Source organism: Gymnogyps californianus, chromosome 3 (genome assembly GCF_018139145.2).
Source record: "Gymnogyps californianus isolate 813 chromosome 3, ASM1813914v2, whole genome shotgun sequence".
Classification (NCBI taxonomy): Eukaryota; Metazoa; Chordata; class Aves; order Accipitriformes; family Cathartidae; genus Gymnogyps; species Gymnogyps californianus.
In genome coordinates, this window is record NC_059473.1 from 43,244,110 (window position 1) to 43,259,655 (window position 15,546).

At 36.1% G+C, this 15,546-nt stretch overlaps 1 protein-coding gene across 1 annotated transcript in view; it reads right to left on the reverse strand.

The window, feature by feature from the left end:
* The window catches only part of RYR2 (ryanodine receptor 2), a 341,359-nt gene that overhangs the window by 276,840 nt on the left and 48,973 nt on the right, over positions 1–15,546 (reverse strand). Inside the window, exon 5 of the mRNA XM_050893208.1 lies at positions 8,487–8,501. Within this exon, the coding sequence (XP_050749165.1) occupies positions 8,487–8,501 (15 nt within the window). The remainder of the gene's footprint in view (positions 1–8,486; positions 8,502–15,546) is intronic.

Sequence of the window (15,546 nt, forward strand, 5' to 3'; positions counted from 1 at the left end):
TGTTTGACTGGAGCATCAGATTCATTACAGAATAAATTGGAAACAATCATACTATGTTATCTCTCTGGCAGCTTCATTTCAGTGCTGAAGATCAATTTAACCTGGCTATGGTGGCAACACACAATTATTTCCCCTCCTCATTTACTGGTTGTCCTTCCTTATCTTTTATCCATTAGCATATTTGTTGATCTTTGAGTTACTTGGTCAAGAACAAAAAAAAAGAGGAATAGGTGGTGAAAGAACAAGCACTTCAAAAAATAATTTTAGCACTTTTAAGAAACTGCCAGGAATTTCTGGCTTTTATCTTTATTGAGAAGAGAGCATCTTGGTGGACACAATGTATATTTAGACTTTCAACAAACTGCATAGCAGTCAAAATGCAGGGAGGCACATTCAATAATCTCTCTGGAAGACTGAACGACATGAATTTTTCTTAAGAAAGAATGAAAGTCATGGTCTTTGTCACAGACACAGTCTTGACAGTAAGACATGAAGATTTAGCTTTGAATTACCATTACTACCACCACTTTTTCCAAAGGCACAAGGAAAGAACGAGACATTTGATAACATCAGGCCCATTGTGCCAAAGATGAATGCTGAATGTCTACTGCTCATCACATTGGGGAAGAGGGGAAAAACTGCTGTGAACATACTGCCTTACCAATATTTCAGATTTGCCTGGAAGCTTTATCAACAGCAGGCATAGGTACCCAAACGAAGTCACTAATAAGGACAAAAGTTTGAAATTTCACTGATATTTTGATCAAAATTATTCTGTGTTACTAGCCATAAATTTGATATCTAACACACAGATTTGGTTACCTGTTGTACAAAAGATGAGAGGAATAGTGTGATCGACAAAATCACAGCTATATCTTAGCTTGCCCTTGTTTTGGCCATATTGATTTGTCTGTCTAGCACCTATTTTGTTAAATGCCCATTTGTAGCCGAACAGGAGAAAGGTTGGCTCAAAAAAATTCCAATGACTTTTGTGAAAAATGGGGGAGAGGTTTTTTAGATAATTTTTCCCAAGAGGACTAAAGTAATTCTTTTTAACCACAATTATTTTGCCTATTAAAAAAATGCAAGCAAGTTTGCTGTTTCTGTTTCTTAGACAGACAACAAAGAGTTGCAAAAAACATTTCAAGCATTTTCCACTTAAAGGTTTCTGAGAGGCAATTATAATCAAGCCATCCACATGGAGGGAAAGTGAAAAGATGAAACAGAAAAACACAGGAGAGGATAGAAGACAAAGCTGGTACTATGAAACTGCCTTCCATTTTGGAGCCTGCCTTCCAGGATATGTACATACCTACAAGCTGATTTCCTATTTTAAAGGCTCATTTCATAACTAAATACTCAGCATTTATTTTTATGCCAGAAACTGCATAGTAAGTAGCTGTTGGGCCATGATTGTCTACTGAAAGAGGCTTTGATTTTCAGAATAATCCATTCCTACCTAGAATGTTGCAGAGAACTGTAAATTTTTCACATGTTAAAAAAAAAAAAATAAAATAAAATAAATTTAAAAGTTAACAATTGGACTTGTACGGCAAAGATGCAACTTTCCAAGATGAGGTGTGCCACTGAAGTTTCACCAAGTTTCTAGTAATATTCAAATACTAATAGTTCAGAAGACACTGCAAGTAAGACTTCTTGGAAGCCACAATCCTGACTAATTCAATCAGTAATGCCCACACATTTTTGCACTAATATATGAATGGCATTATAATGCAAGCAAATTTCTAACCACCACGTTATTTCTCACGAGTCTTATTTGCTTTATGTTTTTAATTTCCAATTTTCAGATTAATTTCTAAGTTGGGCAATACGTTTCTTGAATAAAACCAGGCTGGATAAAAATACATTTGTGTTCAAAGATGAATTTATCTATTGAAGTTCTATAAGCTATGTCGTTCAGGAGTACCAATTATATGAACGCAAAACCCTTCTTATTTTATCCTCCAAGAATTCGGGATTTAGAATAAGACTTGAAAAGCCTTCAGAACTGGTAAACACCACAGTCAATAGATTGAGATTGAAAGCATATAGGGCAAATCCACATTGCTTGTGAAAACATCATATAAAGTGCCCATCTCTAGTCTAATATTTCTGCAGCTGGAATACAAGATTAATTTGGAGTTATCTCATTACCCAAAAGCCATTGCCAAAGCAAAGGCAATTTAGAGTACAACAACAACAATTAGAGCTGAAGAAATTAGCATTCAAAATATATAAACAGCTTTCAAGTTCAATGCATTGTTAGACCAGGCAAAGAGAATAGCCTACTAAGATCTGAGCTGGTTAATTTGATGTAAAGAGTGTCATCTTGAAACAAAAAAAAAGAAGGAAAACAAGTTAAAATTGGGAAATATTTATTTTCCTGTTTTCTTAATAGAAATAGGATTAAAATGCCAAAAAGCTTAAAAATTATAACCTACAAACTATCTAGTAAAATGTGCACATGATGGAAGCAGCATACCGTGAAATATTTATAATTAGATTGAACAAAAATTCATATATTTTACTGTGAATACCAATCCTGCAGTAAGATATGTTCTACATGACTCAACAAACCCTTTATATCTGTACAATTTTCTATGTACACAACTGTCATATGTACAGACATGCAATCACCTGACAGATTAAAACAGGTATTTCCTTGACGTTAATTCACACAGTAGCACTTGCACCACTGTGCCTATGGCTGCATTGCTACACTTGTAGCCATACATGAGAAGCTGCAGGAAATTAGTCATGGTGACATTGCACAAGTGTTTTGGAGCCATTTGTGCTTCTCGGAACCTCACTTACGATGAGAATTTTGAGAGACTAGTGAATAGCCCTGTGGCATCCAAGGAGCTTTTGAGTCAAATAGCCATTACCTTTCCATTCTTTTCAAGAGAACAGCCTTATTTCTACTAGAGAAAACATTTCTTAGACCAATGAGTACTCTACTGCAAGTAAATGCTGACGTTTCTCTGCTGACAGGTCTACACAATCTCCAAATGTATGAAAAGGGAAAAAGCTATGAGCTTCTGGGAGGTACCAGAGAAAGACAAACATGTGAAAGCATGTACTTAAACAGGATAGTTATTTCAGTGTTTTGTGTGTGTACAGACAAAGCTTTTGTAACATTGTCATTATACAGAAATCTAGTGCTTGAGAAAGCCTGACAGCAATTGCATTTAGCACGTAGCTATTCAGACAATTCTAGTCACCCATGAAAGCAATTTAAAACTAGTGAATGTGTCACAAGAACACAGGAACTGAAGCACACTCTCTAGAAAACCATAAAAGATAACACAGTGAGTTTTTAAGAACGATGTAATGGCTTTTCCTGCCTCATTCCATGATGAACCCATAACAGCAGAACAGAATTAGTGGCACATGCTGTAGGGAAAATGACAGTACAAATAGTTTTGATAGACTTAAAAAAATAAAAATAAAAAAAATCAAGTGAAACAATAAGCTACAAGACATCAGTAGTAAATCCTTCAAAAATGCAATCCATATAATTTACAGTAATGGTAAATTACAACCTAATTGCAACCAGCTGCTTAGCCTGGTGTTTCCTCTGTGCCCCAGACCCAGCCATAGGAAACACCAGCCCAAATAGTCTAGATGGAACTTAGGACCACTCAATATTGCTCTGAATGGGTTTCTAAAAAAATACTACACAACTGTTTTCACAGCACTGAAAATTTTTAACATGTGAGAGCAGCTGTACAGTAAAAGAAGCAATGTGCTCCCTGTTTTTCTTCACAAATATTTTCCAAGGCAAATACTGCAAGATAACATTAAAAGTTTCAAATACGACTTTTAGTGACTATTTCATACATACACTGGAGTAAAACAATGTCCTTTAAAGCACTGAGTACTTACACTTCATAAAAATGGAGCAAGCCTCTGAAACAAAGCTTAAGTTAACCCTTTATTGCCAATGCCAACTGGGAAATCAATGCTTACTGAATTTATCGTTGTCACAGACTTAAAATGCTAACAGCAACTTAAAACTACAACATGTAATAATGGAACAGCAATTTCAAAACACACAAACTTGGTATTTAAAATAACAATATTGCCAACTTTCATATTTAAACATCAATGTGACACATTTGGATGAGGGGAAAAGCTAATTGTTTCTACTAGTGATGGCCATCTTACACTTAAAATAGATGCTGGAGACAACAGCGTGTCAAACAGAGGACACCTATACTTCCACAAAACCACTTGCAAATATAAATGTGAAAGCACTATTTTCTCCATCATGAGTGTGTTCTAAATTTCATGAAGCTCCGTAGTTTATTTCTAACATTTATACTGTTAGAAAACTACAGAATGAGGAAAAAAAAAATCCTATCTCTAAATCTAGACACTTGGTTCAAATGCGTAAGCAGAAGTATATAACTAAACACAGAATATCCTACAGTTACCTGCTTTGAACTCTTTTAAATTAAAAGCCATCACCACCACAAAAATAAACCAAGCAGGAAATTGCACCCACCAGTGATGGAAGCCCTAAAGAATTATATATAAACAAAGCACATTTTCTTCCAGTGATGGAACCTTCTCAAAGTCCCTTCCCTGGGACTCATGTTGGGGCTGCCAAATTTTCCATTCAGGAGCAGTCATTATATTTATGAAATTGTGGTTTTGATCCATTAGAAAGAGAAATCAAATAGGAAATGTGGGTCTGATCACAAGTATTGGCTTGAAAAAAATCAACTACCATGCATTCTGAGTAAAAGTGTATTTAGGCCCTGGACTATGCTGTTCCCAGTCAGAAACTACCAGTGTAAAGATCAGAGATGTAAGGCTGTTGGCCTTTTTCAATGCCTTTTTCAACAGGCTGGTGAAAGTTTTTAAACCAGCAGGCTAATACAAGTATTTAACCTGAGCTGGTTCTTTAGAAAGAAAACTATGAGTCCACATCAAGGAACATGTGCTTTGTTTATATATAATTCTTCAAGGCTTCCTGCATTTAAACAAATTAAAGCTCCCATTTAGTAATCTGCAAGATAGAATGAAAAGTACTGAAAGGATGTGGAATAAATGTAGATCTTGAAAGCTTTTGAGTCCTCACTCATGAGAAGGAAAACTCCATGATGGCAGAATTAGCAATGAAGTGAAAGAAACTGGAAAAAGACTAAAAGGAACTGGGAGCAATAGGAGGGAAGGATGTCCCACAGTCTAAAACCATCTCACTATGGTTCTACACATAAATATTTGCATGATGTTACAACCATTTCTGTAGAGGAAAGGATGCTCAAAATGATGTTTCCATAGCAATGTAAAAACTACTCATCTATTGATTTCATTATTAATATGCAATTTTTTAATCTGTTCTAGACCAATGCTGATGGAAGCCAGGATTTATCTAAAAACAGCAGTGATGACGCAATCCTACAAGCTGACTAGAATTGGAGACCACCACAGATAAGTGTTCGATGAGACCTCTTTCTCCCCACAATTATATCACCATCTAAATTTTTTCATACTGAACACAACTTCAGATGACTAATGAGAGCTTCTTTCTAATACTAGGCAACAGCCAGCTGGAAAACACAGGAAGGCTCGTTTTCTTAATACCAGCATGATCAGTAACAGCTTATGAAAAGCTAAAAGAATTTCTTGATGACAAAACACAAACTTAGATTAATTTAGCCTAAGGCAACTAAACAGCCAGTGGAGAGAAAAAGGCACTTTTGGTCAGTAGTTCAGCCCACCTAAAATCTGAGCAACTCTTTGATGATACCTATGCTTCTGCTTGTGGTTACACAGGGAGCTTAGGATATCCATGGCTGTAAGTCAGGCATTTCAGTTTTGTGGGATGAATGCCGGCCAAAGAGCCCAGAAAACCCCAAGCAGTGGTGAAAACAGAATGTGTGGAAACAGGCTGAGTCACTGCAGAACTTCTGAAGTAACCCTGGAACGGAGCTAGAAGGCTTGTGAGACAAGATTAGTCAGGCAAAACTAAACAATTCACACTTGAAATAGCAACGCTGGGAAATTACATCTCCAGCAGCATCGGAGAACTTGAAAATGCTGCAAGCGGTAAAGACTACAAACAAAGCTACAGAGTTTGAGCCAAGGAGTCTTACTTGTTCTTCTTGCTCATAGAAGCATCCATTTTCTTTAAAAATCTTGACACAAAAAAGACAGAATTTCCTTTCCCAAGTAACAGCATCCAGGCCCAGAAGCCTTAAATTCTTCTACCAAAAAACAAAAATGCTAATGAGACCCTTCTGCAATTACTGTGCTCTTGGGCTGCCATTTCGAGTGGTTGGTACCAAACCCTCAGCATTTAGTTGCTTAGAATTTAAAGATGCAAAGTAAATCAATTCACTGACATGTGGCATTGTGGTAATATTCCTTCACCCTGCTCGTATCAAATAACAGCAACACCACAGGGTGAATTCAAACCAGTTTAAAACCTCTTTATTTGTCTCACTGTAGCCTCTATACCATGTTATAATGGAATAACAAACAGGAAGTTGAACCTATCAAGACATTATATATGCTATACATATTCTAGTCTTTACACCTTACTTTTAAATCACTATTTAGTTGATTGACTTTTCATGGAATTCATTACAAAACAGTAAGTGCTACAAAAATTCAGGTATGGAGATTAGCATGAGTGATGACTCTGCTGGTACCTACTCTTAGATAATGATGGCCACTGTGACACACACACACAAAAAAAAAAAAAAACCAACATCTGTCATTGACATGATCAGCAGTTACCTCCTATTTTGTGTCGTGCCAAGCCAAAGAACAGAAAAAAGAGTTTAGCTAAACTATAGGTTTCCTAAGGATGGCTTGCTTTAAAAGCTGCATGAAAATGTGTAATTATGCTTTATATAAATATCACATAAAAATCTGAACCTGAATAAATCAACTGGCCAATAAAAATCATGAGCATGCTTACTCAGTTAAGGACACAGAGATATTTTACTATCTATATTAAAAAGATTGGAATCACTGGTAATGATGATAAACATTTGTGCCAGCACCACGCTAAATGATCCCAATTTTGCTAATATTGACCTGTCGGAAGGCAGAATAAACAGCCACGTAATTAGAAACACTTCAAATATACCTCATGATTAATATTTCCAACACTACGTTTATGTTATCACTTTCCCAGCAGTGGGAAACTTCACATCAATGAAAAGCAGATACAGCAGTGAAAATAAATAATAAATAATATTGATCATCTGTTTCCAGCCTTCTATGTAAAAAAAACATTTATATTTATGGCTGAGGCAATACTTCCATTACAAATGCCTACTTTCAAGCACTTTCAGCGGTTTGGAAAAAAATTGCCCGAGAGTATAAAATTTATCGATTTCTCCCTTAGCCTAGTGAAGATTTCTCTTTCCCCGTACTCCTCCTCCTTCACTGCACAGGAGATAGAAGGAATTAATAAAAATCTTCCTGGTTATTTTAGAGCTAAGTAAGTGGAGGAGGAGGGCATTTTTCACAGGTTAAGGATTGTGCCTAAGCTTTTTCTGTTGCTGTATGATACAAGGAATGTGAATCATCCTTGTCACTTGAGAAAGAAACTCACAGATAAAGAATAAGACAGACAGCCAAGTGGGAAGAAAAGATGGATCAGCAGAGGAGTCATGCTAAGAAAATCCCTCTGACATCATTAAATCCAGCCCTTAAAATAGCACTGCTTATCTAGCCCAGAATTCCTCCCTTTTGGAGACTGACAATGAAGCAAGACCATACCATAGAACAGCAGACTCTTAGGGGATGAAAATCAGTAAACAAATCATTTTAGAAGATGAACTAGGAATAGATGTTGATAAGTAAAGGAAAAAGTAGAAAATGGATAACCAACACATCTTGGCTAATATCACACCCAATTATTCAAATGTCAGTTATTCAAAATGTTTGGAGGTTCACTAAGTGCCTTGTCATAGTCTTAATAAATAAAAAATAAATAAATAAAAAATAAAAGCACTGAGAAGCAGAGCTCCTGCACATGCTTACTGACCTGAGGCAGTGAAAGCCCGGCCCAAGGGCTCCCCGCTCACCCCACTGAGACACCACACCATCACAACAGCATTCTTGCGACAGAAGAAACAGTGTGCTGTTCCCACTTCCCAAAATGCCCAAATGTTTTACTGCATTGTTTGTTATTTATTCATTGTCTCAAGATTTCTTATTTACCAGATAGTGTTGCATTCTCACTGAAAGAGTAAGGAAGAATTGAGAATTAGAGAAGCCAGCCCAGATTCCTCTTTCCACAAAAGTGCCTGCCTTTGGTCCTTCATGATCTAAATAAACCATAACCCCAATCCAAGCTAGAGTCATTGTGGGTTCTAAATCCAAACTTTTACAAAATTCAGTACGTGCTATTTTAGTGAATGCAAGTTTGATGTTGATGTTAAAAATAAAGAAAAAGAATGAATTAAATTAAATTGTAGGTATTCACAGAAAGTATAATACCAAGTGTTTAACTTGCTTACCTTCATCATAAATTTCTGTAGAGCCATGAGAAGGGGAAAAAAAGAGAAAATGTGAAATGAATATTTGCTTTCAGGTGCTTAAAAATGGGATTTGTTTTCCCTGAAAAAGTGAGTGGGATACACAGAACTACAAACCACATTTAAAAGGAACATTTATCATTGCAATTAGCATAATTATAGCTCGTGCTAGAAAGCAAAACAGCTGCTCAGAACAAGGCTTCATCATTTTTTTATGCAATAGTTTTCTTAGAATTTTTTTACTTTAAATAATATAGCACATTAAATACTTATTGCTTAAAGATAAAACACAGTACAGATAAAACAGGAGCCATGCCTGATCATCTTAAACAACTTGCTCTGCAGATAGTTTCTAACTTAGTACAATGCGAGTTGTACAGTCCTGCATTCAAAGTGCAGTGCTGGAGAGCAACACCACTATTGTAGCAACATATCGTATGTAAATGCACAATAAATTAAGAAAATTAAAGTGTTACTCGTATTTCATGCAGTGGTTAAAAAAAAAATTCAGTGCCACATGACTGATGTCAGAAGATTATGGAAACTTTTAGGTTAATTTTCATTAAGGTTGCTCAAGAATAAAAGGAGAGTGATATGCTACGTTACATGCAGTGATTTATTTTTGTTTGTGAGAGTTCTATGGCCACCTTTTCCTCTTTTGACCTCATCAGTTCATGTTTTGATATCATAAAGTTTGAAGCTAAGGACTGAAGTTTGGCAGCAAATCTCTATCCTACATGAAAAGAGAGTCTAACTGGAGAGCTTTCAAGCAAGGCTGGGTGCTTTCATTTCATACATGCTTTTAAAACAGAAGTATCTGTTCTCAAAGATGTACAAGATGTTCTAGCTAAAAAAAAAAAAAAAAAGTATTACCTAATAATACCAAAAGGTTCAAAGACTTCTCTCCTTAAAAGTCTTCCAGGTCTATTTGGTAGTAGTAGACATTTGGAAACAAACAAACAAACTGACCAAAACTAAAGATCACGCACCCTGTCCACCGTCCCCAAAAGCAAGCATTTAAAATACAGTATGATCATTTTGGCATTATTATTCATCCCATTTCTTGTCACCCCAATATTTTGTTTGCTTTTATTGAGTGGCTCCCAGTAGTCTTTGCTGAGCTGTATACAGTGGGGTGTGTGTGTAAATTCATTAATCTAGAAACAAGTTAATTACATGATTAATTCTAATATAACCTTTCCTATATTTGTCAATACTGACTTTCATTTGCCATCATGCTGTCAGTTTATCAAGGAGATAAAATCCATCAAAGATCTCAGCCTCCTCCAACTGTCATTCATCTATGAAATTTTATTCTGAGAACTACGCAACCCCACTGCTTTTTCCATATTACAAGTACATTAAACAACAGTCCTTCTGTGAAACCTTCTGGTTCTCTTCTTGATAATTTATTTAACTGCTTGATTGTAATCTCTTAACTAGCTTCAAATTAAAGTGAATAGTTTATCTCTTCCGTTGATTACTAAAATGATACAGCAGCTTCTTGTGCTGGATTTTTTGGAAGACCAGATTTAACAATTCATTCTCTTCAGTTGACATATTAAATGAACTGTAACAAATGAGAGAGAAACAGTTGTCATCTGTTTGGATCTGTCATATCGTGTTCTTTAGAGTTACTCTGGTTCCTTAATAATTTTGAAGATGGTTTACATGTCATTTTTAGAGACAGAAAGTGCCATGAACAGTCCCCCTCAAGCTAGAAAACCTGAAAGACAAGAGTGGGTGAGGAAAGTCTGAACACACATATCCACCTACTGCTTCAAAACCACCAGGGGAAGAAATACTCTGAAACTTAATTGTTGTAAAAATGCTTTCTCTTCATGGCAAACACTTAAATGCACGTTATGTCCACAAACGCGAAGAAAATGCCCCTGTGAAACTCCAGGCCAAGCCTGAGAAGTTACGTGCCATGAACGGTGACAGCCTCAGCTGCCCAGCTACCAGCAAATGGACTGGGCAGAGGGTTCTAGGTACTCCTGTCACACCCTTCTGCAAGAACGTTCTCCAAAGTTTTTAGACCAAATCCCTTCTTAGCTAAAGGAGAACGCTTACTTTGAAAAACATTAACTCTCAGCTTGGGGGGGGGGGGGGGGGGCCACACAAAACCAAAAACACACCCTGAAGCAAAACAACAGAAATTATGCACTTCAGGTAGGCAACAGGCTGTTACACAAGAGATTTCTCCAACTCATCCTCTGCAGAGGGAATAACTTTCTGCTCCTCCACCCTTGCTCTCTGTGCCTCAGCACGACAGCGTACATAAGTTTCTGGACTAACATTAGCAATTCAGAATGTGTATTTGAAAATTAAACAGATAGAACAGACCTATAACTTGCAATTTCTTAATGTCATTCTAACATCCATTGCTCTTGAAAGGTATTGTTTGCCAAAGACTAACACCAAAATGTTAAAGTGATAAAAAGACAGACTGATACAATCACTAAGTACAACAAATAATTGTTGTACACTTAAACACTAACTCAGCTAAAAATAAAAGAAGAGACCAAATTGTGATGACGTTATTTTAGTTATACACAAAGCTCCTACTCCATCAGTGGAGCGGCACTGATGATAGTAGAGTTTGGTCACGTTTACATTTGAAATGTGACATTCTACACACCCTAACAAACCCTATGGATGTATGCAATATCCAGCATGAAACACTATTAAAAACAAGCTCAGTCTTAAGAGTTATTAAGGATGAGATTTATCTGCACTATGTAGATTTCAGCTAGTTGTGTAGACTTACTTTACAGTCAAGGAAGAGACAGTCATTTCTAGAATGCAATTCATCTGTTTTATTAAGCTGACATTTTCTGTAGGATGGGACCAATTACGCACTAGAAGTGTTTGATTCTCTGCCTTATCCATAATTAGGAGTCTACATAACTTGCTAACCCTACACTGTCTACAGTGTAAACGCCAAAAGTGCCTTCAATATCTGAAGAGCTGACCAGTTATGAACTAAGTACAGAACACCTATATTGTATCAGATACTGAAATTCAAGAATCTGCTGGAGGTTCTCTACTGAGCATTCAGAAACAAGGTAATAACTGGACTTCTGACGTACTTCTGCACTACAAGTAAGTGTCTCTGTTAAATCCTGTCCTACTGAAATCAATGCAAATTTGATGACTAAATGCATCGAAGACACCATTTCACCTTTAGAATTCACTTGTTCAAGAAATCGGAATGTGCTGTGAGTTTTACATGCACCTGTTTCTCTAGCATCCAATTTCCTCAAAAGTTATCCTGAGAGGTAGGACTGGTAATTGAATGTAACGAACAACTGGATAATCATATTCCACTGACTTAAGTCTTCAGCTGCATATGCTATCTGATCTTTTGGGGACAAATGCCTATGTGAGTGCTTAGTGTCACATGAATATGATCCTTGTGGAGGAACTAAACTTAGCACTCAGCAGCCAGATTACCTGTATGGCTTGGAATATGAATTAAAAAAAAAAACAAACAAACAAAAAAAACCCCAACCCAAACCCAAAACAAACAAACAAACAAAAACCTTTGCAGGATTTCAAATTATTAGATTTGAGGTACATAACACTCATCATTCTATCCATCATCCTAACTGTTCTCTCTCTCTCAAAATACAATAAATGAATTAATAAAATTTAAAACTTATTGAAGCTTTATCTGAGGACACTAAGGATGTGTTGTTAATGTAAATATTTACAGCTGTTTGCAGCTATTATATTAATTGGCTCCTTGGACAGATTTTGGCTAGCATATCACTTACTATGATTGTTCAAACACCTTCTAACTTATCATAATCTCACCTTAATTCTTGGGCTCTCTGGCTAGATGAAAAGAGCAAAATAGTAATGCTAATTTATTTGGACTTTTTATAGCAAATTTGCCAAGATTAGTTTTAAAATCCTTTTAATTTAGAGATTATTTCCTGACTATATCTTTTGTACTATTCTTGTAGTTTTGTATTTGCTTACATAGAAATACTAGAACTTTAAACTAACCTAATCAAGAAGCATTGAGAACTAGTAAACTGAAAGCAGAGAGTTTGCTGCAATTCACAGTAATTACTACACAGAACACAGCTTGAAGTTCTCAGATCTATAATATGGACCAAAGGAGAAATACCAAAAGAATCCTAGTATACAGTTGGAAATGCTACTATTTTATTAAAATAAGTTTCAGTTAGATTTACACACAGATCTCTTCCAGAAAGAAAAAGTGTACTTAGAAAATGTTTGTATTACTTTCTCTTGATGTTGTGAATTAGCATCCACTCAATATACAGTACACTAAGGATGGAACTGCAGATGTGGTTGAAACTATAGCCATAGGTGTGGCATTTTAAGCAGTATTTCCATAGTCACTCCATTTCGATATGCCTGTTCATTTTAACATCATACAGTGCTATCTCCTCCCATTTTCCCTCAAGATCTGTATGAGAATAACTGAGTGATCCTATGTTAACATTGCTGATATTACTCCCTACACTGAGTCACCTCTACAGTCTGTTATATTTAAAATTTGAATGCAAATTCTTTAAAATGGGGGATCAAATATTTGTGCACAATTAGCATATTTTCCCACCACAGTACTCTGACAAATAAATCTATATTTAAGTAAATGAACTTAGTGTGAACAAAAAATTCTCAAAAAAAAAGATCAAGTCCTTAGATAGTTCATTTAATGATTGAAAAATCACACTGATTATAAAGCATAGATGTGCAATTAGTTACTTTAAAGGCACAGAAGACATATTACTGCAACCATTTGTCTTGATGAAGTTTTGTTTTGTGACTCACTCCAAACTCTACAACAACCCTAGCTTGCTTCCTCTAGCCAAAATCCACTTGTTCTTGTTATATTTATCCAGTCCACACTTTCCTGAAAGCCAGAATTTATTCACTTCTCAACTCAGAAGTCTCTGTAATGAAAGCAATTCTTCTGAAAAGTGTCTAAAGTGTGTTTCCTTACTCTGCAAGTTTCTTTTCTCCAAAGAAACTGAAAATTAGTTTTACTAGTGGCATAAAACTGAGCTAACACAATAACTATTTGTGGGGAAGAAAAAAAGATTTACCATCACCTTCAGCAGAAGAGGTTCCTCTGTCTATTTAAAAGTTGCAGACAATCCTACAATGTTATAGTTAGCACAGCTTTGCCATTAGCCAGTGTAAGGATGAAAATCCTTGTCCCTTGCACTCTAAATTTAAGAACCAATACACTTGGTTTTCTTTCAGGTAAAAAGCTCTTCAGAGTAATCTGTCTTGAAAACAATCATTCTTGATGGCTCTTAATGCCAAATTTTCAAAATAATTCACCAACTATATGTAGGCAAACGTGTAAAAAAGGTGAGGTTTCGGAAACCATAGATGCCCTAGAAAATTCCCACTCCTTACACTGAATTCTGTTACAGTGCTAAGCAGCTGTTCTGAAAGTCAAGACAGACATTCAGGTGCTTTTATGAGAACAGAAGTCCTTTAAAAATCAAACCCTTAAAGTATACAACATCCACCTTGAAATCTCAAATTTGAAAACAAACATCAATAGTTGCTAATTCACAGCAGACACTTTAAAATTATTTCCCTTATTTCATAAATTGAGAGAAAATGACACGCAAACTAAAAGGAATTCCTTTCACTATGCATTATTCAATTTCAGCTTATTTCATTACTGTTATTTTCTCTGTAAATAGGATATATTCAGTGTCTTCTAACTTTCAGCCGAAATTTAGTAAATCCCTCTGATCAAATGTTGGGGTTTTCCCCCCTTGGTAGTTTAATTAAAAGCAGAAAAGCCATTTTCAAATATGAAATGGGGGCCAGGATGGAAAAGGTAAGCCTTACTTCCATCAGTTTTTATGTTTGGCGAGATGTCTTAATCTGTTGATTCTGCAGTGAAGCAGACCTACAAGCCCTCACAGTCACACCTGCTGAGAGACAAAAGGAAAAAGCCAAAGGTTCAAGGAATGTCTTAAGCCCATTTAATTCTTACCTAGCTTCAACTGACAGCACATGCCTTACAGTAGAATAAAGATTTTTGGAACAAAATCACCAAAGGAATGAGTCGTTCGCAGGAGAAGCACAGCAGAACTGGAGTAATTCCTTCCAAAATTTTCATTAGCACACTTTACAGGCTGGAACAGCTAGAAATGGATGACTTTAGCTTATCATTTGAACGGCATGAAACTGCTTGCAGCAAGGTTCAGTTACTAATTTGGTCATTAATTTGACATGAAGCTTGTCTAACTTAGGCTCTGGGCTTGGGCTTCAAGGTGTCCACAGATACATTGACATAACTGAATGCACTTGCGTTTATCTTGTGTGCTCTACATTGGAAAACGGTTTATGAAGAAATATATGTATTAGAATGAGGTGTCTGGCCTCAGTGACAATGCAGCTCTGCAACAGCTAGCCTTCTGCTGCATTAATTCAGTATGTACATCTGCAGTCCACCATAAGACCTCTGGTAACACTCTGGAATTATAGAGGGGGTTAAAAGCTGCTTTACAGGGCAAACTGGGGCTCCTCTGAGATCGAATAATTTCATATTTGAAGTAAAGCCAGCACCCACTCCATCGCCATCAGCTGGGAGGTTGTCTGGATTACAGAATTGGTCTATTAGGAAAAGTCTTTAGCCGATGTAACTTGGAACGAAACATTTAGCTCTGCTGTCATGGGAACCATTTCTTTTTAAAATGGTTTAAGGACATATTTCCGTGAAGCAGTCTTTCCAAAGCAAAAGATTTTGATGTTACTAAATTCTGAACTAAAAAAAAAAAAAAAAAAAAAAGGCAGATCTGACTTGTATTTATGCAGGTAATACTGTATTTTCCAAGAACACACTCTTTGAATACTTCAGTCAAAAACAAGCCATGTCAAAGTGTAACCAATAAACTTCTGGCTTACAAGTTTTCATGCATCATGAAGTATGAGGCCAGGTGCCTGTATACTACTGAACTTCCTTTTTATTGCTGTTTGTCTCTTTATAGCAAAATTCTTCATATGAATAAAAACACAGAATCTAAAGATTTAG